General features: G+C 34.9%; 1 protein-coding gene across 4 annotated transcripts in view; it reads left to right on the top strand.

The window, feature by feature from the left end:
- LOC138176000 (BEN domain-containing protein 7-like) overlaps positions 1-22,078 on the top strand; it is a 136,564-nt gene that overhangs the window by 4,784 nt on the left and 109,702 nt on the right. Inside the window, exon 3 of one of the 4 annotated variants that reach the window (XM_069106676.1) lies at positions 124-199. The exons of 2 other annotated variants lie outside the window; for them this stretch is intronic. In XM_069106676.1, coding sequence (XP_068962777.1) covers positions 196-199 — 4 coding nt within the window. In that variant the 5' untranslated portion in view covers positions 124-195. Of the gene's footprint in view, positions 1-123; positions 204-22,078 lie in introns of all 4 variants that reach the window. One more of the 4 variants, XM_069106677.1, reaches the window with a different exon arrangement.

Genomic DNA, 22,078 nt, shown 5'->3' with positions numbered 1-22,078 from the left:
AAGCATTGAAACCAAGAAAAGAACTTTAAGAAGGAGAGGGTGGTCAATAGTGTTTTATATACTTCAGAGAGTTTTTGATCAGAAAGAACAACTGTGCTTTCCTCTTACCATCCTCATTCCCAGCTCACCTAAAGGACAAGTAGAACAAAAGCAGCATCTCTGACTGTCCTTCAAACAAGTATAGCTGCATGACGGATGGGTAGGTAGGAAAAAACATTTCCATTCTTCATTTATCATTTTTGGTACAAATATTGTACCTGAAGATCTTAAAATTATTGTATATTGACTAACAGGTAGATATTTGGTGGCTCCTAGTAATTTATATGATAATTGAGATTTTACATAATAACCTAAAGCAGTGGGGTAGTAAGTAGAATATTCCTGGGCCATCAAAGTCTGCTTTAGGCTTTGCCTCTTCTAGCTTTCATGTGCATGCAATGGATGTTCTAGCTACAACCCTAAAGGAAAAGGTTAATGCAGCATAATAAAGAAATAACATGTGGAAAGGAACAAGTAAAAAAAAATACTAGAAAGTATCACCACTTGAACTGGGGAGAGAAGATGGGTAAATGACAGCAAGTGGAAATCTTTAGAGTGCATGCTAGGATGGGTTAGTAGGACTCCTGAATAGACCCAGACTAGTTGGGACTAAAGTCAGCATATATATGAGTAAACTTTCCTTTCCAAAACAACACCACAACAACTCAAGGTAAGAGAGTATAGTTCTTGCTTAGATAGCCTTTGTTTTGTGTCCACACGCACAGTTACAGAGTCATATAAACTCCCTGTATAAAAGGGTAGAGGGAATAGATCAAATCTATGTATAAAGAAGTAAGACAAGGTGGAGAGCATTTCAGTATTTCTTATATCACTAAACTGATATCAGTTATATCACATAACCTTTGTATCAAATATACAACACCATCTTTAATTGGTGCTAATACAACTGAAATAGTTTATCTGTTAAAGGAGGCAGTATTACTATGGTGAACATAGCTATTAGCATTGGTTTACCTTTGTTAAAAGAACTAAATACCTAAGGTAAAAGTTTCAACCTCAAGGAATTTCAACCAGTTCACAATAAAATGAAATTTTGTGACCTACAATCAGAATATTTTTGGATTTTAGTTTTTTCAGTACCCCTAAATTTAAACAGTTGGAATTCTTTTTTAAGTACTGCCTTATTCAGTCTTTTGAAATGAAGGACTAGCTTTTTAGTGTAAAATCAGCATTTATCATAAAAAAGGGAACATGATGTCCTTGATTTAGTTATTCTCCAAAGAAGTGGGCTTTTTTTCTGTGTACTTGGAAAATAGTAATGACACTGTCAAGTGCCTATTTATTTTGGGTATGCCAGTCTAGAGGCATATAGATTGAGGAGCATGAAGGATGCTAATGTAACCAGTATATAGAATGAAATAAAATGAAATCTCTTAAAGATGACATCACTGATTTCCTTTTTTACAACGAGAACCCATGAAGATAAAGTACATGAAAAGAAAGATGAGTTTTAGAATGTGTAATTGAAGTTATTGTTAAATAAGGCCTTTCCTGTCAAGGGCAAAAGAGTCTATGCTTTTAGTAGTATCAAAGTATATTATGTGATATTTCTCAAAATCTTGCTTACTTTGAGGAAGTAAGATATGCTTCTCAAAGAATATCTTGATTTTGTGGTAGCTAGAGTAATAAAATAGTAAGGAAGAAGTGATTATAAAATTAATATTTTAAAGCATCTGTGACTAGTGTTATTGACAGTATCCACAGGTTAATTAAAAATTCTGTTGCTGATATGAAAATACATGTTTTCAGTTTATGTTTATATATTATCAAAATATAGATTTAAGTAGTATTTGCTATACAATTTACTGAGGCATGGCTTTGACACTGCTTAGCTTGGAATTCAGTGAACCCAAAAGGAGTTTATTACTAAAAGTACCAGAAAGACAGTTATAGCAGTTTTACTCAGTATTTAACTGAAACATGGACACTCAACTTAATGTTTATATGAAGTGTCCATTTATGTCAATTTGTAAGATAATATACTTCACATTGATGAGATCAAAGTTTAAAAAAAAATAAATTTGTTCCATGTTTCAGAAGTCCTCAAATTAAATATACTTTAAAAATTTGTATAAGCTATATGCAAGTTTGCATAATAAAATAATAAAATTTAAAAATTGTATAAGTTCTTTATTAGCATCTTTTGTGGAAAGAAAATTTGGTTAGTTTCTTCCTGGATCAAATAAAACATTTATTTGGCCAAGTGTTTTGATATTTTTCTTATGTTTTGAACCAATGTAATAATATTAGACCTGGGTAGTTCACTGTGTAGACTTCCAAATTGTAATGTTGTCCATGAGAATGATTTGAACACTCATGGAGAAAAGTTCTGTGAGAAAAGAGAAGTGTGAATACAAAAGAAGTAAAAAATACCTCCTGAACTTAAGAAGCTTCTAATCTAATTGGGACCTACAGGAACTCAAGTAGCAATTAAAATAATGATATATGGCAGGATTGTTCTGTTGTTTCAATTGTATCCAACTATTTATGACCCCATTTGGGTTGGATTTTTTTGTTGGGTTTTTTTTTTTTTGACAAAGATCATGGAGTGGTTTGACATTTCCTTTTCCAGCTCATTTTACAAATGGGGAACTGAGGCAAACAGAATTAAGTGACTTGCCCAGAGTCACATAGCTGAGTGTCTGATCTAAGGCTAAGATTTGAACTTAGGTAAAGGAATCTTCCTGACTTCAGGTCCTGCACTTCATCCAGTGTACCACCTAGCTTTTCCTGTGGCAAAGCATTCTGTGATTAATTAAGTAGTACAGGTAAATGCCCAAATGAGTAATGTGGGTATTAAGTTCTTTAGCAATTCAGAGAAAGGAAAGCAAAGTGATCTTATGGACTTCAAAGGAGAGGTGAGATCCAAAGTAGAACTTGAAAGATAGGACAGGGTGGCCATTAGTTGGGGATGACTAAACAAGTTGTGGCATACGATTGTGACAGAATATTATTGTGATATAAGAAATGATGAGCAGGATGGTTTCAGGAAAACCTGGGAAGACTTATATGAACTGATGCAAAGTGAAGTGAGACCAGGAAAACAATGAACATAGTAACAGCAGTATTGAAAGGATGATCAACTGTGAAAGACTTAGCTGTTCTGATCAAGACAGTGATCCAGAACAATTCCATAGGACCCATGATGAAAAATGCTGTTCAGCTCCAGAGAAAGAACTGATGAAATTTGGAGTGCAAATTGAAGCATACTTACTTTATTTTTCCTGGGGTTTTTTGTGTGTGTGTTTTGTTTTGCAACATGGCTAAGATGGAAATATGTTTTGCACAACTTCACATGTATAATCGATATATTACTCTTTCAAAAAGTATAGGAGGGAGAGAACTTTGAACTCAAAATTTAAAAAAAATAAATGTTAAAACATTTAAAAAACATAATTAGGAAATAATGAAATAAATATATTTAAAAATTAATAAAAGAAAGATGGATCAAATTTGGATAAGCATAGAGAAGGGTGGTGGGGGAAGGATATGGTAGTAAGAGCATAGGTAGAAGCACAGGGGCCATGAACATGAGAAGTAGAATTATATAGTGGAGAGACTTGGGTTTGAATTCTGTCTATGATACTTCCTAATTCTATGAACTATGGATAAGACACTTAACTTCTCTAGGTCTCAGTTTTCTCATCTGTAACGTGGAGATAAAAATAACTGGTTAATTAATATTACTACCTCATAGTTCTGTTGTAAGTACCAAATGAGATAATGTGTATAAAAGTTCTTTGTAAGGCTTAAGGACCTATATTAATTTTAAGTGTTAGTATTATGTTGTAACCTAGTGGCAAGGAAGAGAGATTCAGATTAAGTAGCAAAGAATGCTGAAACAGGTCTCTGGATATTTTAATGAGCCAACTAATACTGCTTGGAACAGTAATGTAAACTTTAAATAGCATGTGTTCTTACACAGAATTTTGGTTTAGATGTTTGATGCTAAGCTAATATAGTAAACAGCCTAGGGTCTTGAAATAGTACTTAACTGCTCTAACATTTGAAAACATTTTGATTATTTATGTGACATTCAAGTCAGATGACAGATTTATAGAATGGTTTTAGGGACAATTAGAAAATTATTTTTTGAATCAAATTTTAGAGATTCTCTTGAGGAAACAAGGTTTTTGTTTAGTGATCAAGAGAAGCACCAAATGTTGCTATGTTAACCAAAGTACTTACGTGAAAACTAAAAAAATTGATGGTGGGTGGATTGTGACTAACCCACAATATTAATATAAAGTTAAGACTTAATAGCCATACTTTCTCTTTTCACTCTCCTGTTTTCTTTTAGCTACCATTTCCTTTCTTTTAATGAATAAGGTATCTATTCTTCATTTTCTCTACTTCTTTACTAATCACTTTTTACTTTATTAAATTTAGTTTTGTACATTTATACATACATTCTTTCTTTTCCCTTCTCACTCTGATGACCCTAGTTTGTTACACTCTTGTAATCTTTTACCTAGATTTTAATAATAACCTCCAAACTGTTCTCTCATCATCTAGACTTTTTCCTAGCTTACTCTTCTTTCATACTATTGTAAGATTTAGGTTTAATCTCCTTAAAATACTAAATTATTCTCCTGGTCAAAAATTCCCTGGTCATTTGCTTTCTATTAATCTGTGGGATAAAACCTGGACTCCTTTTCCTGGTCTTTAAGACCCTGTACTTTCTGCCTTACCAGTCTTATCTTTTTTTTTTCTTTAATTAATTAATTAATTAATTAATTTTTAGTTTTCAACATTCACTTCCATAAGTTTTTTTTTTATAAGCAATTGGGGTTAAGTAACCTGCTCAAGGTTACATGGCCAGTTATTTCTGGGTGTGGTGCTAAGTGTCTGAGCCCAGATTTGATCTCCAGGTCATCCCGACACTAGAGCCGGTGCTCTTACTCACTGAGCCACCTGGCCACCCCTTACTTCCATAAGTTTTCAATTTTCTCCACCTCCCTCCCTTACCCACTCCCTAAGATGGCATGCAATCTGATATAGGTTCTCCACATATATTCTTATTAAACATATTTTCACATTAGTCATGTTGTATTGAAGAAGTAGAATGAATGGGAGGAACGATGAGAAAGAAAACTAAACTAAACTACACAGAAAAAGAGAGAAAATAGTATGCTTCACTCTACATTCAGACTCCATCGTTATTCCTCTGGATGTGGACAACATTTTCCATCATGAGTCCTTTGGAGTTTTAGGTCCTTGCATTGCTGAGAAGAGCTAAGTCTATAAAAGTCATCATCTCACAATGTGGCTGTTACTATGTACAGTGTTCTCCTGGTTTTGCTCACTTCTCTCAGCATCAGTTCATATAAGTCTTTCCAGATTCTTCTGAAGACCACCTGCTCATCATTTCTTATAGCACAGTAGTATTCCATTACATTCATATACCACAACTTGTTCAGTCATTCGCCAACTGATGGGCATCCTCTCAGTTTTTAGTTCTTGGCCACCACAAAAAGAGCTGCTATAAATATTTTTGTACGTTCGGGTCCTTTTCCCATTTTTATGATCTCTTTGGGATACAGACCTAGATGTGGTATTGCTAGACTAAAGAGTGTGCAGAGTTTTACAGCCCTTTGTGCATAGTTGCAAATTGCTCTTCAGAATGGTTGGAATTCACAACACCACCAACAATGCATTAGTGTTTCAGTTTTCCTACATCTTCTCCAGCATTTATAATTTTCCTGTTTTGTCATGTTAACCAGCCTGATAGGTGTAAGGTTTACCAGTCTTATCTTTAACTATTTCCTCATGAAAACCTTTTCCCATAGTCAGAGGGTAGTATGCCAGATGAGAACAAATGCAAACAGGTCCTGTGAACACACCTTGCCCTTTCTTACCTCCATGTCTATTCTCAACTTATTTAATCCTATTGATTTGATAAGTATTTTTAGTGTCTTCTGTGTTCTAGGCATTGTGTTAGTTTCTAGGGACAAAGAAAAAAAATTGTCTATGTCTTCAAAGAGCTTATATTCTATTATGTGAGCCAGGCGAGGAACAACATGTATAAACAAAGTCAATAAAAAATAGTCACTGTATGTTTGGAGGACACATATCAATATAAAAGGTAGTTTGTTAACAATAGAATGGGGGTTCCTTAGGACACTGTGGAAGGGAAAGATAGAGTAGAAAAGGGAAATTGTGAGGATGAGACTGGAAGACATAGGTATGAGAGTAGAAAACAGTGACCAAGGATGGGAGCTTTGGTTTGGCAGCTCACTGTTTGGAATCAGAGTACTCTGAATGAAATGAGGTGGTGGTATATTTCTATGCTTTCCTAGTAACAATGGTATTGTTGATCTGATTTCTTCTCCTGCCTCCACCTTTCTTTCTTACCTTTGAACATTCATCCTAGTCCTCAGAACCAGCTCAAATATTACGTACTTCAGAAAGATCTTAATTCTAACCAGAAGTTATTTTTTTCTTCTTCTGAATTCCTATAGCTCATCTCTTATTCATGCAGCACTTGCTATGTTGCAGTGTGTGTGTGTGTGTGTGTGTGTGTGTGTGTGTGTATCTTCTCCAACTAGATTTTTTTTATTTTTTGTTTTTTGGAAGGCAATTGGGGTTAAGTGACTTGCCCAAGGTCACACGGCTAGTTTTTGTATTAAGTGTCTGAGGCCAGATTTGAACTCAGGACCTCCACCTAGCCACCCCTACAACTAGATTTTAAGTTGCTAGAGGGCAAAAATTTAGGTTTCTGATTCTTGGTGTAATCATTCTCTTCTGCCCGCAGTTTGTTATACATGATTGGTGCTCAAATATCTGTTGAATGAATAAATAATCTAGTTATAAATTCATTGTTATCTCTATACAAACAGACTATTGAGATTTTGGAAACTTTAGTCAAATAAATTATATTGTGTTTTGTTTAAGAAATCTTTTTGATCATCTAAATCAGAGTAGAAATTTGTTGGCCTGAGAGATTTGCCCAGAAATGGAACAGATTAAAAACAGTTTTTATCAAAGGGGATATGAAGGACATAAACTCTGAAGAATCAGAAATGAAAAAGTGCATGACCAGTACTTATTTAATGTCTATACATTTTAAAACATTATCGACTTTTAAAGTAGTGCTTAAGATAATATTTACCTGACTTATAAACTGTTTTTGACATTGTCTTATACTCACTTGGCCTCTGAAGGACAAGTTTTTCTAACTTAACTAGAGTAAAGGATATAAAAAGCATACTAAAGAATATTTAGAGAATTTCATGCTTATAAGCAAAATATGGTTCACATGGGAATATAGATTTCTTTCACTGAAGAGAATATTATAATCATATTTAAAATAACATGAAATTACAACAATGGGATAGGCATCTCATAGTAAAACATGCAGAAAATATGGAAAGTATCTTATTTGTTGAGGGAAAGATTAACTGATTAGTGTCTCTTTCTTCTTCTTTCACACTCCTAGTCAACTAGAATGTATGGTTCAAATTAGTTCTAAATTTAACAGAATGAAATAGGCCATTTTGTAACACCACCCACTGGTTTTTTGACAGGTCTAAACTCCACAAGCAGTGACCTGACATGAAAATTTGCTTTGCCTGTTTATATATTTAATTGGATGCTTACAGTTAGGATACAATTGTGTGTTTTTTCACTCATCAGAAGTATCTCTTTTCTTCATTTCTTCACTTTTGGTGACAATTATTTTTTATTGTTTTTTTTTAAAGCAATCGGGGTTAAGTAACTTGCTCAAGGTTACACAGCCAGTTATTTCTGGGTGTGGTGCTGAGTGTCTGAGCCTGGATTTGATCCAGGTCATCCCGACACTGGAGCCGGTGCTCTTACTCTCTGAGCCACCTGGCCGCCCCTTGACAATTATTTTTTATTAAGAGTTGACCCAAAGTATAATATACCATGTTATAACATTAGGCCAGGCTAGTTTACAGTTAGAACATGGTTTTAGTTCAACAAACATTTATCATCTACTATATTCAGAACACACTGTGTTGAGTGAAACAGTCTAGGTAAGATACAATCCCTCTCATTTTGGGATTTATAGTCTTGAGTCCAGGTTGTAACTTCAAATTTCACGTGAGTCTTTTAGGTTTGGACAGAAATGCTCTATTCTTTTCTACAGATTACACTTCTGCTTTCAGTCAGTTGTCTTTCAGGTACATAAAAGGGGGGACCAAGAGAATGAATATAAAAGATTAGTTACAATTCTTCACCATTACTAGCAGAAGAGATCAAAGGGTGTATTTCTGTTGATGGTGGGTAGTAATTACTATACAAAGACTCATATATTATGGTATATTAGATTTAAAAATTATAAAGATCAGATTCTTATTCAATATTCCTAATAATCAACACCCTTATAAATTGGTTTTCTTAGAATTACATATTATCCTTTTGCAAATTTGTGGAAATACAGTGTAAAGAATTTTAATTCTAGTGTTTTACAATATTTTATACTTGAAAATCAGACTTTGCATTTGAAAGGTTAATGTAGAAAAGTAATTATACTATCTGGTAACCAAATGTGTGATAAGACATTTGTCTCTGTAATTAACAGCAAGGAACTTTTATAGTTTCATAAAATCAAATGCTACATACAGTATTCTGTGTGCATTTGTTTGGAAGAGATGTCCAAACCAGAAATGTTTATGGATGATATAAAGTTATGCTGAAATGTAATGCAGGTGTCTGTGCATCTTATAGCATTTCTCATTGTTGAAATGGAAGCCAGAAGATTAATAACTTTACTTTGTCATGATAAAATAAGTAATGTGTTCTTGGAACAGTGGTACAGTACATAAGTTACTCAGTAATTCCAAGAATTTATTCTGTTCCAGGAATAATATCTTTAACAATTTATTTTTACAGAAAAAGTTGATCTAACATAATAGTCCATGAAGTTGCTTGTATGTTTAATGGAATTATATCTCAAATGTGTCTTTATACCTCCACATAAATGGGAAAGTAACGAAAATACAAGGTTAAGGCACAAACTTAAACCTAAAAAAGTCAAGAGATGCAAATGTTAAGGTTCTTTTGGTAACATTAACTCATTCATATTGCTCATATATAATGTTTTCAATTACTAGTGGGACTTTAATGTGTAACTGAGTATGCATTGTGTGAAATATAAGTGAGTAAATGTTATAAGGATGCATTTTTTTTAGTAGTTTTGCACTTAAATTTTAACCTGATTTTACTTTAACATCAATATAGCCTAGTTTATAGAACCTTCAAGTAGGAGTTCTGTTCACCTTCCAGAGTTGCTTTATCTTGAACCAAGTGTCTAACTTTTCTCATTTGTTGGATTGGAGAAATACTATCTGCCTTCTCCCCTTTTTGGAGGATTAATTAGAAAATTATGCTGTAGACTCTACAGACTTTTCTCAGGATAATGGAGTAGTATTAAGGCACATATGGTCTTAAGGAGCAGTCTACCTATATTGGGGGAAAGGAAGATTTTATTTGTAGTTTATGTAGAAGTGTGTGTCTCCTCTACCTCACTGATAGTTTTTAGTTGTCTCTAGTATATTTCTTCACCCCTGCTTTTTCCCCTTATTTTCTTAAAGCATATCTTTTTATTGATACCTTTTGTCTTTATGTTGAAGTCATTTCTGGAAAAAACTCCCCTTCACCTCCCTTCCTATTGAAACTTTTATTCTAAAAAAGAAACAATCAAAAACAGAAGAAATACTTTTTACAAATGACAGTGTATACAACATTCTTCCCTGTCATTCCTTGTCCCTCTGCCCTGCTGAGAGAGGTGTTTTATTTTCTGTTCTCTGGGACCAAGACTGGCTTTTCAGTTACTAAGAGTTTGACTTCCTTTTTGTGATTTTTCATTTATGTTGTTGTCATTGTATAGTTTGTCCTTTTGATTCTGCTCATTTTGCTTTGTGCTGGTTTATACAAACCTTTCCATATTTCTTCAAACTTATCATATTTTCCCTTTCTTGCAGCACAATAATGTTCTATTACATTTATACAACCTACTTTCAGCCAGCCATTCCCCAACTGATGGGTTCTCACTTTGTTTCCAATTCTTTCCTACCACAAAGTACCGTTGTGCCTCATACCTTCTTGTGCAGTTTTCACTGTATTTGCTGTCTCACTCCTAGTATTTCTAGATTTATTGAAAATGTAATCACATGCTATCAATTCCTGATGACACTCACAGTTAGGAAAGTTCTTTTGGCTTCTTGGAAGGAAGGCATTGTATAAAGAGACATTACTTCTATAGTCATCATCATTAATGTTTATATTGATGATGCAGTTGTTACATGTGTATACATTTAATTGCTTTGGTTTTTTTCACCCAGCATTAAATGAATATCCACTATATTAAGATTTAATACTGTTCTTTCATACATTACCACTAATACAGATACTTAAACACTTCATTACAGAAAGGAGAATTTACACTTCTTTGTTGTTGATATTATTTTGAAGAAAATTTTCTGTACAGCCAATTTAATAGGGAAGTAGCATATCAAGTCATATTGAGTTGTCTCTTACCAACATAAAATGATAAAATTATATTTTTTGTTAAATGAAAACCTATTAAATACTACAAGAATACTGCAAAGATAGTCGACAATATCTTTAATTCACTGCTATCAGTAATTTTTCTATATCATCAGTTCTTTCAAACATTTTTTTCTACACGTTTCTATGAAATATTAGGGTAAGTTCTATTTCTTTTTTTTCCTGGCCTTTAATTACAAACTTTGTAGGTCTAAAAGTAATCACATGGTTTCTACCATAGGGTGAAATGTATATACTTTGTTAGCATGGAAATATAAATCGTGTTCATTTTAACAGATAATTATAAACTTGCTAGTCTAGCTAAAACATTGAAAACAGTTCTATATTCCTATTAGAAGAATAATTACATACAGAATTCTTCTTAGGAAAGGTTTTATATTTGGAGCAATCAAATAATTTTTATTTGTATTATTATAAAGAAAGTTTAGAATAAATTATTTCAGTGTTTTTTCATTGTGTCTTGACATAGCTATGGTTATACTAATACTTGTAGATACCTACTACATGCAATAATATCTTCCTGAGAACTATGTATTTTATTTAATTAGTCTAGCAGAACTCTTAGATTTCTATGCAGTGTAAATAGGGACCCTATACAAAATTTTGGTACTCAGCCATTTTAGAAAGGGTTGTTCCATTCAGCAGAGAAGCCTTCTTAGGTGAAAAGAGCTGTGCCAGCCTTTGGGTCCCCTTTCCCTCTCCATATTCAGTTCTACCTTCCACATTGGGTTCATAAGGACGGCTGTTTTTGATTTGAAGAAGCAGACTAGGTTCCACAACACCCACCTCTTCTTTTTTTATTTCCCCACCAACAGGTTTCTCGTCTTTCCAGCTTAATTGTAGCGTAAGGCAATATATCTGTTCACCTAGATTGTAAGATCTTGGAGGTCAGGGACCTTATCTTGCATTTCTTTATATTTCCTGGAGTATCTGGCACTATGCTTTGCACATAGCTCAGTATTTCTTAAGGAAATGAAAGAACTATCCAGTTATTCTTTAAATCATTTGAAGTAAGGCTTAAAATACAAGCATGTTATACCACTTAACTACATTTGATTGTTTAATTTTTTCTTAGATGTAATTTTTCTACCACCAACAAAGAGCTCCCAACAGGTTCCAATCTTATATGCTTCTGGATATCCCATACTATACAGTTTTTGAGTAAACCAATCAAGTGACTCACACTAGCTCTTCCACCATCTTTATATGCCAGTCTAATGCTATTCAAATCCTTTCACTGCTGCGTTATGAGCCCCAGACTCATGTCACTTGTAAACATGCCTGTTATATCTGAGGCTAGCTGGTTGAGACCCTGATAACATCTGCATACTAATCTGGGTTTGAAGTAAAGGTGCCAACCCCAGCTTTGTTGTTTAGAGCAGTGTTTCCACTCATATCCCACATAACTTTTCCCTTACTCTCTTTAGTTAAGTGAAGAAATTCTGTATTTATGACAAGATCTACTATGAACACTTTCCTCACTTTACTGGTGTTTTTTCCCATCTTTAAAATTTAAAACTCTAGAGCCCAGGACATTTAGTTGGACATCTAATGACAAACTTAAGAAAAACCCTGGACTGCAGTTAAATAGGAGGGACAGGAAAGGATGGGGAATATTTGTATGAAAAAGAATTAGAATATTGGGGAGTCCATTTTTCCCTCTAACCCAGCCATATCTTCATCTTCTAGCTCTTTAATTCTGTGTAACAAACACTAAGTACCTTCTGTGTACAGGTACCTAATACTAAATCTTAGGGAAGATACAAACTTTCACTAAGAAAGTTTGAGGAACATACAAAGATAACTATGACAATGGATCACAAAATAAATGGCATCTGTCTAGAATTTTAAGGCTTACCTATGCTCTTTTTTTTTTAAAGCAATCAGGGTTAAGTAACTTGCTCAAGGTTACATGGCCAGTTATTTCTGGGTGTTTTGCTAAGTGTCTGAGCCCGGATTTGATCCCCAGGTCATCCTGACACTGGAGCCAGTGCTCTTACTCGCTGTGCTACCTGGCTGCCCCTTACTTATGCTCTTAAAGTACATTATCTCATTTGATCCTCACAACAAATCTGGGAGGGAGTAATAGGATTATAGATATTAGAATTATTTTGGAAGTAAAGAAACTGAGGCTTAGTTTAAATAACTGTTCGTGGTCATATAGCTAGTCATTGCTAGAGAAAAGGTTGTAAACCGAGGTCTTCTTGATTCAGAGTGACATACTTTTTTCCATGGCACCAAATAGTCTCTCTAATTATAACTTTAATGGATCTGTGATCTCACTCCATTAGGCACTCTTCAGCAATGTAGATTGTTAACCATCCATGCCTTACCATTCTGTGCAACTCTTGTTCATATCTTCACATAATTCCACCTCAGGGTCCATGTAACATGCGGTGGGCCTTCTTGAAGTTCACTTGATATTGTTTCATTATTAGCTTATGCAAAATATTATACAAGAGATACAAAAAGAATGATATGATGTTTAATGAGAAAAGTGTCATTGATTGGAAATATTAGGGAAAGCTTCACAGAGGAAGTTTCAATCGAGTGTTGTTTAAAAAAATGAATAGAAATCTAATAAGTGGAGCAGTGGTGTTGAGCATGATATTGTAGGTATGGGAAACATTGTGAACAGAAACATGAAGGTGGGAAACCATTACGTCTGTGCAAGGGTCAGTGAGTAATCCAGTTTTTCTGGAATGTAGTAAATGAAGGAGGGTAGTATGACTAGAATTTTGTACATATGGAACAAAAACTGAAAAGATTCAATGTTCAGTTTTAAGTCAGAGTTTGTGAATGGTCTCTATATTATAGACATACCTTAGAGATTTTGTGGTTTTGGCTCCTGACCACTGCAATAAAGTGAACATCATGGTAAAGTGAATCACACTAATTTTTTCATTTCCTAATGCACATGAAAGTCATGTTTAGATTATATTGTAGTCTATTAATTGTGAAGTAGAATTATGTCTAAAATAACAATGAATATACCTTAATTTAAAAATACTTTGTTGCTAAAAAATGCTAACCATTATTTGAACCTTCAGCAAGTTATAATCTTTTTTGCTGATGGAGGGTCTTGCCTTGATGTTGATAACTGCTGACTGATCAGAATGGTGGTTGTTGAAGGTTGTGTGACTGTAGTGTTTCTTAAAATAAGACAACAATGAAGTTTGCCACATTGATTGATTCTTCCTTTCATGAAAAATTTCTCAATAGCATGCAATGCTGTTTGATAGCATTTTACCCACAGTAGAACTTCTTTTAAAATTGGGAGTCAATCCTCCCAAACCCTGCTGTTGTTGTATCAACTAGGTTTATGTAATATTCTTCCATTTTTGTGTGTCTTAGGGAATAAGGAGACCCAAGGAAAAGGAGAGATGGGGAAATGACTGATTAGTGGAGCAGTCAGAACACACACAAAATTTATCAATTAAGTTTGCCATCTTATGTGGGTGTGGTTTGTGGCACCCTGAAACAATTATAATAGTAAAACATCTCACCATAAAAGATAGAACAATAATGAAAATGTTTGAAATATTATGAAAATTACCAAAATATGATACACAGACATGATATGAGCACATGTTGTTGGAAAAATGGCACCAATAAGTTTGCTCAATGTAGGGTTGCCACAAAACTTCAATATGTAAAAAATAAAACAAAGCCAAAGTATCCATGAAGCACAGTTAAGCAAAGTGCAATAAAATAAGGTATGACTGTACTTGAGGAACTTTTTACATGGCTAGAAAGTTAGGATACCTGGGGCGGCCAGGTAGCACAGCAAGTAAGAGCACCGGCTCCAGTGTTGAGAACACCTGGAGATCGAATCCCGGGCTCAGACACTTAGCACCCACCCAGAAACACCTGGCCGTGTAACCTTGAGCAAGTTACTTAACCCCAATTGCTTTAAAAAAAAAAAAGAAAGTTAGGATACTGTCAGATCATGCAAGACCTTGAATGCCAGACTGTGGAATTTGAACTTTACTTAGGAAGCATTGGAGAACAGGTGAAGGATTTTAAATAGAATAGTAATATGATCACACCTTTGCATTAGAGACATTAATCTGGTAGTTGTGTTAAGGATTGATAGGAAAGGGGGAAGAATGGAACTGAAAAGACAAATTGGGAGTGTATTGCATCATACATAGGGGGTATAGGGAGGGTCTGTACTAGGGTAGTGGCACTGAAATTAGTCAGGGAGAGGGAATAGATGTAAGCAATGTTGTAGATGTAAAATCAGTTCTACTTAGTAATTATATAAGAGGTGTGGGAGAGGGAAGTGTAAAAGATCTTATACCAGAGTTTCACATCTGGAAAATTGAATGAATGAACATAGAAATTGTGAAGTTTTTGAGGGGAAAATCTTTAGACCATCTATTTATTTTGAGTAAGAGAAGATGATAGGTCTTTTTGTATTTGAAACATTTTTGGTATGATATAAAAAAGGTACAAATGGCACAAAGATGGAAAGGAAGAACAATTAAGCAAATTTTATCCTCCCTAGATTGATGTAAAAAGTAATCAGGAGGGGCGGCCAGGTAGCACAGCAAGTAAGAGCACCGGCTCCAGAATCGGGATGACCAGGGATCAAATCCGGGCTCAGACACTTAGCACCCATCCAGAAACACCTGGCTGTGTAACCTTGAGCAAGTTACTTAACCCCAATTGCTTTAAAAAAAAAAGAAGTAATCAGGAATCATTAGGAATTTTGAAGATGATAGTGATGTGATGAAAGTTTTCTAAAAGTTTCAAGTGAAAATGTCCTGGAAAGCACATAAATTCACATGTAATATTATTGGTAGATGTGATTTCTGTAATGACTATGTATTATTCCCTATGTCCTAGTTAGTAAAACACAGAATCTTTTACCACTACCACAACAAAAAAACTATTAGCAGCAACCGCTGGATTAAAGTCCTGGGGACAACATAGTTCTATCTATTCCTCCAATTACAAAATTAAGCCTCTTAATACATCCCCAGTTTTGTTGTGAATGAATTCTTTTAGGCCTTCTGCCTTCTCTTTAAACTTCCTTTACATTTCTTCCAATTAACTGAAATTTGGTCTTCCATCCACGATTCTACATGCCTCAAGTTGTGTGCAATGAAAGTCTTACTTTTTCCTACTTGCTCAAACTAACAGACACAGGAGTTGTTGTGATTCCTTATTAACCCCCTGCAGCTTCTAGACTATTGTTTAACCTTCATTACCCCAAACAGCTTCTTTTTAAAAAATTATTATGAACTTGACAAAGTTAACAAAGACCAACATTTTTTAACCAAAGAACAGAAAAAGAGTATTGTATATAACACCATGAATCTCTCTTAGGGCATATTTTACTTAAAAAATGTTAAATTTAACATAGTTCTAACATTGCTCCACTTGCCTGTGCCCCCTTATGAGCTTCCTTCTGTTGTTTTATGTGTATTTTTCAAATACTTCATTGGTTCTCTCTCTCTCTCTCTCTCTCTCTCTCTCTCTCTCTCTCTCTCTCTTTCTCTCTCTCTCTGTCTTTCTCACTAATTATCTTCTTTCTTCTCCCCATGATCCCTCTTCCCTCCCTCCCAAAAATGTCCTGCCTTATAACAAATAAGCTTAGGCAAGCAAAACAAATTCATAGGTTGGCTGTGCCTGGACCATGCCATTCTTCACTTCTGTCTCATGATTTCAGAAATGCCAATGGACAGGAAGGAGGATTCATCATCAATTTTCTAGGGTTGTGTGACTGATCATTGAAATGGTGATAGTTCTGAAGTTTTTCTCATTTGTTTTTCTTTACCACATCATAGTCATTGTGTACGTTGTTTTCCTAGTTCTGCTTCCTTTGCTCTGCTTCACTTTATGCAAGTCCTCCCAAGTTTCTTTGATCTGCACCTTTCTTTATTTCTTATGGTACAGTAATATTCATTTATATTCATATATAGTAATTTGTTCAATCATTCTTAAATTGTTAGGTACCCACTTTGTTTCTAGTTCTTTTCTATAACAAAAAAATGCTATTATGAATATTTCTGTGCATATGTGCCTCTCCTCTTCTCTTTGGAGCATATGCATAGTAGTGGTTTTGCTGGGTCAAATGGTATAAAGTTTTGTAACTTTGGGAATATTGTTCCAAATAGCTTTCTAGGTTGGTTGAACTAATTCATAGCTCCATCATTAGTATATTAATGAGTTTGTCCTTCCATAGCTTCTCTAACAATTGTCATTTTCCTTTTTGATCATCTTTGCCAATCAGATGGTATGAAGTAGAAACTTGTCATTTTAAATTCCATTTCTCTTTAAAAAAAACAATGATTTATAGTATTTTTTCATATTGTTGTTAGTATGCATTTCTTCTTTTGAGAACTGACAGATTACATTTTTATCTGTTCCTCTTTCAGTTTCCTAGTATTTTGGGTATCAGCCCTTATTAGAGAAATTTGCTACAAAGATCATTTCTCAGTTAACTGTTTCCTTCTAATTCAAACTGCATGGATTTTGGGCGGGGGGCAGAAGTTTTTTCCATTTTATGTATTCAGAATTGTCCATTTTATTACCCTTTAATCCCTTGTTTGATCAAGAAATCTTCCTCTATCTGTAGTTGTGAAAGACTTCTTCTCTGTTGCTCTAATTTGTTAATACTATGGCGTTGTGTATATATATATATATATATATATATATACACACATATATATATATGTCATTTTTAGTTTTGGAAGTTTTTGTGACTTATGGTATGAAGTATCAGTCTAAGCCTAAGTTCTCCCAGTTTTACCCTTGCATTTATTGAATGTTATTCTTATCTATGTTGTTTACTTAATCAGTTCCACTAATCACATTTACAGTTTTTATTTTTATCACTACTGAATGCTTCTTACAAAATCTATCCTTGTCATTTTTATTTGCTAATGTCAGTAACATTCCCAAATCCTTCTCAGTCACTTCTGAATTTGGTTTGCACTTCCTTTTCTCAGTCAGCGAGCATTTGAGTCTACTTTGTGCCAGACACTGTGCATGGTAAGAGGGACATAAAGACAAAATTGAAACAATCCTTATCTTCAAGGCACTTGTATTCTATCAGAGGAGACAATGCACAGATCTATATAAATATATGCAAATTAAATACAAGATAATTTATTGGAGGCAATACTTTCTTTTACGAGTAATAGAAATGTAGGAGGTGGTATATGAGTTGAGCTTTGAAGGAAACTAGGGATTCTGAGATGTACAGGTGAGGATCAGGTCCACTGTAGGCCAGGGAAATAATCTATGCACAGACAGAGGGAAGAGGTAGGGGTATTTGAGGAAGAACAAGAAAGTCCATTTGACTGGATCATAGTGGATGTGAAGGGATATAAGCACATAAAAGTGAATTGGAGTCTACTTTATCAGCTTCTCCTGTCTTCATTGATTCCATACCTAACCTCAAAGTTATGGTCTGAATTTTAGTTATGCTATCCAATCTCAGCTAGGCTCTTGCTAGGAGGTTGTTAGGTGGTACAGTGGATAGAATGCTGGATCTGGTATCAGGAAGGCCTGAATTCAAAATCGGCTTCAGACTTATTAATTATGTGACTCTGTGGAAGCCTGTAGTCAGGGAGACCTGAGTTCAAATCAGTCCTCAGGCACTATCTGTGTGACCCTGGACAAATCACCTAATCTCTGTCTTTTTCAGTTTCCTCAACTGTTAAATGTGGATAATAATAGCACCTACCTCCTAGGGTTGTTGTAAGGATCAAATGAGATATTTGAAAAGTGCTTAGTAAAGTGCCTAATACATAGACACTTAATGAATGCTTCTTTCCTTCCTTACTGCCTGCCTATCTGCACTAGGGTAGGCCTTTTGTGGCTCCTTAATTGGTTACTCATCCCACTACCTGCAGAAGTTACTCTATATTTTCTCTTCTTTTCCCAAAACCTCCATCACTTCCCCCTTCCTGGTCCCTTCTCTCAGTTGAGAACCTTGCTTCTTATCTTACTGAGAAAATTGATGGGGGCGGCTAGGTGGCTCAGTGAATAGAACACCGGCTCTGGAGTCAGAAGGACCTGAGTTCAAATCTGGCCTCAGACACTTAACACACACACACAAACCCAAGTAGCTGTGTGACCTTGGGCAAGTCACTTAACCCCAGTTGCCCTACCCTCTCCCCTCCAAAAAAGCAAAAAAAAAAATGATGTCATGTGATTTGAACTCCTTCATCCCTTTCTTTTCATCTCAAAACCCCCTTGACATATTCCTCCACTCGCTTTACCTTTCCTCCATTCTCTGAAAGAGAGGTGGCCCTTCTTGTGATAACCAATATATATGCTTAGTCCCAGCCCTTAGCATCTTTTCTAACAAAATTGCAATCTCAACCATTTCTTCTCTCTTTGGAATCTTGCATCTCTCTTTGTTTACTGATTCTTTCCCTATTGCCTTCAAACATGCCCAAGTCCCCATTATCCTTAAAAACCCTGCATTACACCCAACCCTTCCCTTAAATTATTTTATTACAGTATATCAATCCTTTCTTTTTCAGCCAAACTTCTTTTTTTAATTAATTTACCCCAATTATATTTTAAAACAATTTTTAAAAATCTTCTTAAAGCTTTTTTGAGTTTCAATTTCTCTCCTTCCCTTATCCTTTATACATGTAGAGTCATACAGAACATATTTCTGCATTAGCTATGTTGCAAAAGAAAACACAGTAAAAAAACAAGAAAAATAAAGAAAGTAAAGAAAAAGTATGCTTCAGTCATCATTCAGACTCCATCAGTTCTTTCTCTGGAGATGAATGATATCTTTCATCATGAGTTCTTTGAAATTGTTTTAGATTATTGTTTTGATGATATTAGCTAAGTCATTCACAGTTCTTCATTGAACATTACTGCTGTTTTTATATACAATGTTCTGCTGGTTCTACTCATTTCACTTTGCATCAGTTTATGTAAGTCTTTCCAAGTTTTTCTGTGAGCATCCTGCTCATCATTTTTTTTTTTTTTTGGCTTTTTGGAGGGCAGTTGGGGTTAAGTAACTTGCCCAAGGTTACATGGCTAGTTTTTTTGTGTGGGTGTTAAATGTCTAAGGCCGGAACCAAACTCCGCTCCTCCTGACTCTGGGGCCAGTGCTTTACTCACTGCTCCACACAGCTGCCCCTATGCTCATCATTTCTTATAGCACAGTAATATTCCATGACGGTCACATACAACAACTTGTATAGCCATCTCCCAATTTATGGACCTCCCTTCAGTTTCTAATTCCTTGCTACCACTAAAAGAGGTGCTATAAATATTTTTGTACATATAGGTCTTTTTTTCCCTCTTTGGGACACAGATATAGTAGTGGTATTGTTTGGTCAAAGGGTATGCATGATTTTATAGACCTTTGGGCATAGTTTCAAATTTCAGCCAAACTTCTTGGAGAGAATTGTCAACACTTGCTGCCTCTACTTCCTGTCTTCTCCCTTGCTCCACAACCCTTTATGGTCTATTTTCTGACCTCATCACTCAACCTGAAACAGCTCTTCGATATTTCCAAAGGCCTCTTACTTGCTAAATCTGATGGTCTTTTCTCAGTTCTCATCTTCCTAACTGACCTGCTGAATTTTGAGTTTTCTTGACAGCACTTTTTTTTTCTGGACTTCTCACCCATCTGTCTCCTTTGCTGGTTAATCAGCTATATTAAATTCTTTATCCTTGATAAAGCACAAGGTTATGTCCAAGGTCTTCTTCCATCTTTAAATGGAAGTAACCTTATCAGCTTCCATTGGTTAAATCTTTATTCTCTTTGCATGTGATTCCCACATCTATATATTTAGCCCCTGTTTCTCCCCTGAACTTCAGTCCAACATCATCCCTTCCCCTTGTACGTTTCCAACTGGATATCCTAGAAACATCTCAAGCTCAACATGTCTAAAACCGAACTATTACCATCCTTCTTCTTCTTATCTCCCTGCTTCCCAAATTATCCACTCTACTGAAGAAACTTAACTATTTCTGTTGAAGATACCATCATCCTTCCAGTCTCTCAGGTTTGAAATCTTGGCATTATCCTCTACTTCTTCACTTTCCTGAACCATACATATTCAATCTATTATTAGTTCTTGATGTTTCAGCCTTTACAGCCTCTTGCTCATCTGACCACCTTCTTACCACTTACATAGCTACCACCTTAGATAAGGCCTTCATCACTTTTTTGCTGTATCATTGCAACAATTTCCTAATTAGTCTCCCTGCCTCAAGTCTCTTGCCATTCCAGTCCATCCTTACACACTGCTGCTAAAGTGAATTCCTTATTTACAAATCTTACCATGACATTCCTCTGCTCAGTGAACTGAAGTGGTCTAGGAAAAATATAACCTGCTCTGTTTACTTTTTGAAGCTCATCTCAATCTGATCTTAACTTACTTTTCTAGCCTCACTGAATATTCCTCTACCATACTCTGCGATCTAGCTGAATTGTCTTTTTCTCTATTGTTCATATACCACATCCATATTTCTCATCAAAATGCCTTTACCCTTTTACCTCAAATTATCATCTTTTCTTCCCCTTCCTTTTTATAGCCAAACTCTTAAAATAGTAGCCTATACTTTCTGTTGAAGTTTTTTTATTTATCAGATGAATTCTTATTTATCTTATTCGTTATTGCTTGCTGTGTGGTTAGTTTCTTCAACACTAATGAAACTGCTTGTTCAGAAATCATCAGTGGAACCCTAATTGACAAGTACATTGAGCATCAATCCTCATTCTGTTGACTACACTGCATTTGATACTGTTGACTGTTAGCTCTTACCCTTTCATTCCTGTAATCATATATGTAACCTTTTGGTACAGAACTATTTCCCAAGGTCCACCAAGAGAAATAGTTAAAACCTACTTGAAACCTAATTCAATTTAGTTCGTTCTTATAGGAACCTGTATAACTTTAAGCTTCACAAACATCTGCAGATACCTCCTCATTTTTCTTACCTTGGCCCTTTAAAATTATCTTCCTGTTAATCTTTAAATAAGAAATTTTGTCTTTGCTTTTTTTTTTTTTTAAGCATCCAGCAAGTCCCAGTGATTGGTTGCAAGTAATGTAAAGCAAAACAAATGAAGACATGGGGCAGCTAGGTGGCACAGTGAATAGAGCACTGGCTCTGGAGTCAGGAGGACCTGAGTTCAAATGCAGCCTCAGACAGTTAACACTTTCTAGCTCTATAACCTTGGGAAAGTCACTTAACCCTAATTGCCCTGCCTTTCCTCCTCCAAAAAGACAAAAAAAAAAAAATGAAGAAATTGGTCAAGTTGGAATTTGTATGCTATGACTCATACTTGTCCACTATTTCTTTGCCAGTAGACAAGAAGGATGCTTTACCCTTATGTTCATTGAAGTCATGATTGATCATTTCATTGATCAGAGTTCTGAAAGTCTTTCAATGTTGTTTTTGTTTATACAATTGTGTTCAGTGTGTACATTGTTTTCTTAATTCTTCTTACTCTTTTGTGCATCTTTGTTTATGTATTATCAAGTTTCTCCGA

The sequence above is a fragment of the Petaurus breviceps genome, unplaced genomic scaffold, assembly GCF_028583685.1.
Source record: "Petaurus breviceps papuanus isolate PSGF00001 unplaced genomic scaffold, PetGlider_PUasm1.0 80, whole genome shotgun sequence".
NCBI classification, from domain to species: domain Eukaryota; kingdom Metazoa; phylum Chordata; class Mammalia; order Diprotodontia; family Petauridae; genus Petaurus; species Petaurus breviceps.
Note: the sequence above shows the minus strand (reverse complement) of the source record. Positions and strands in the feature narration are given on the sequence as shown.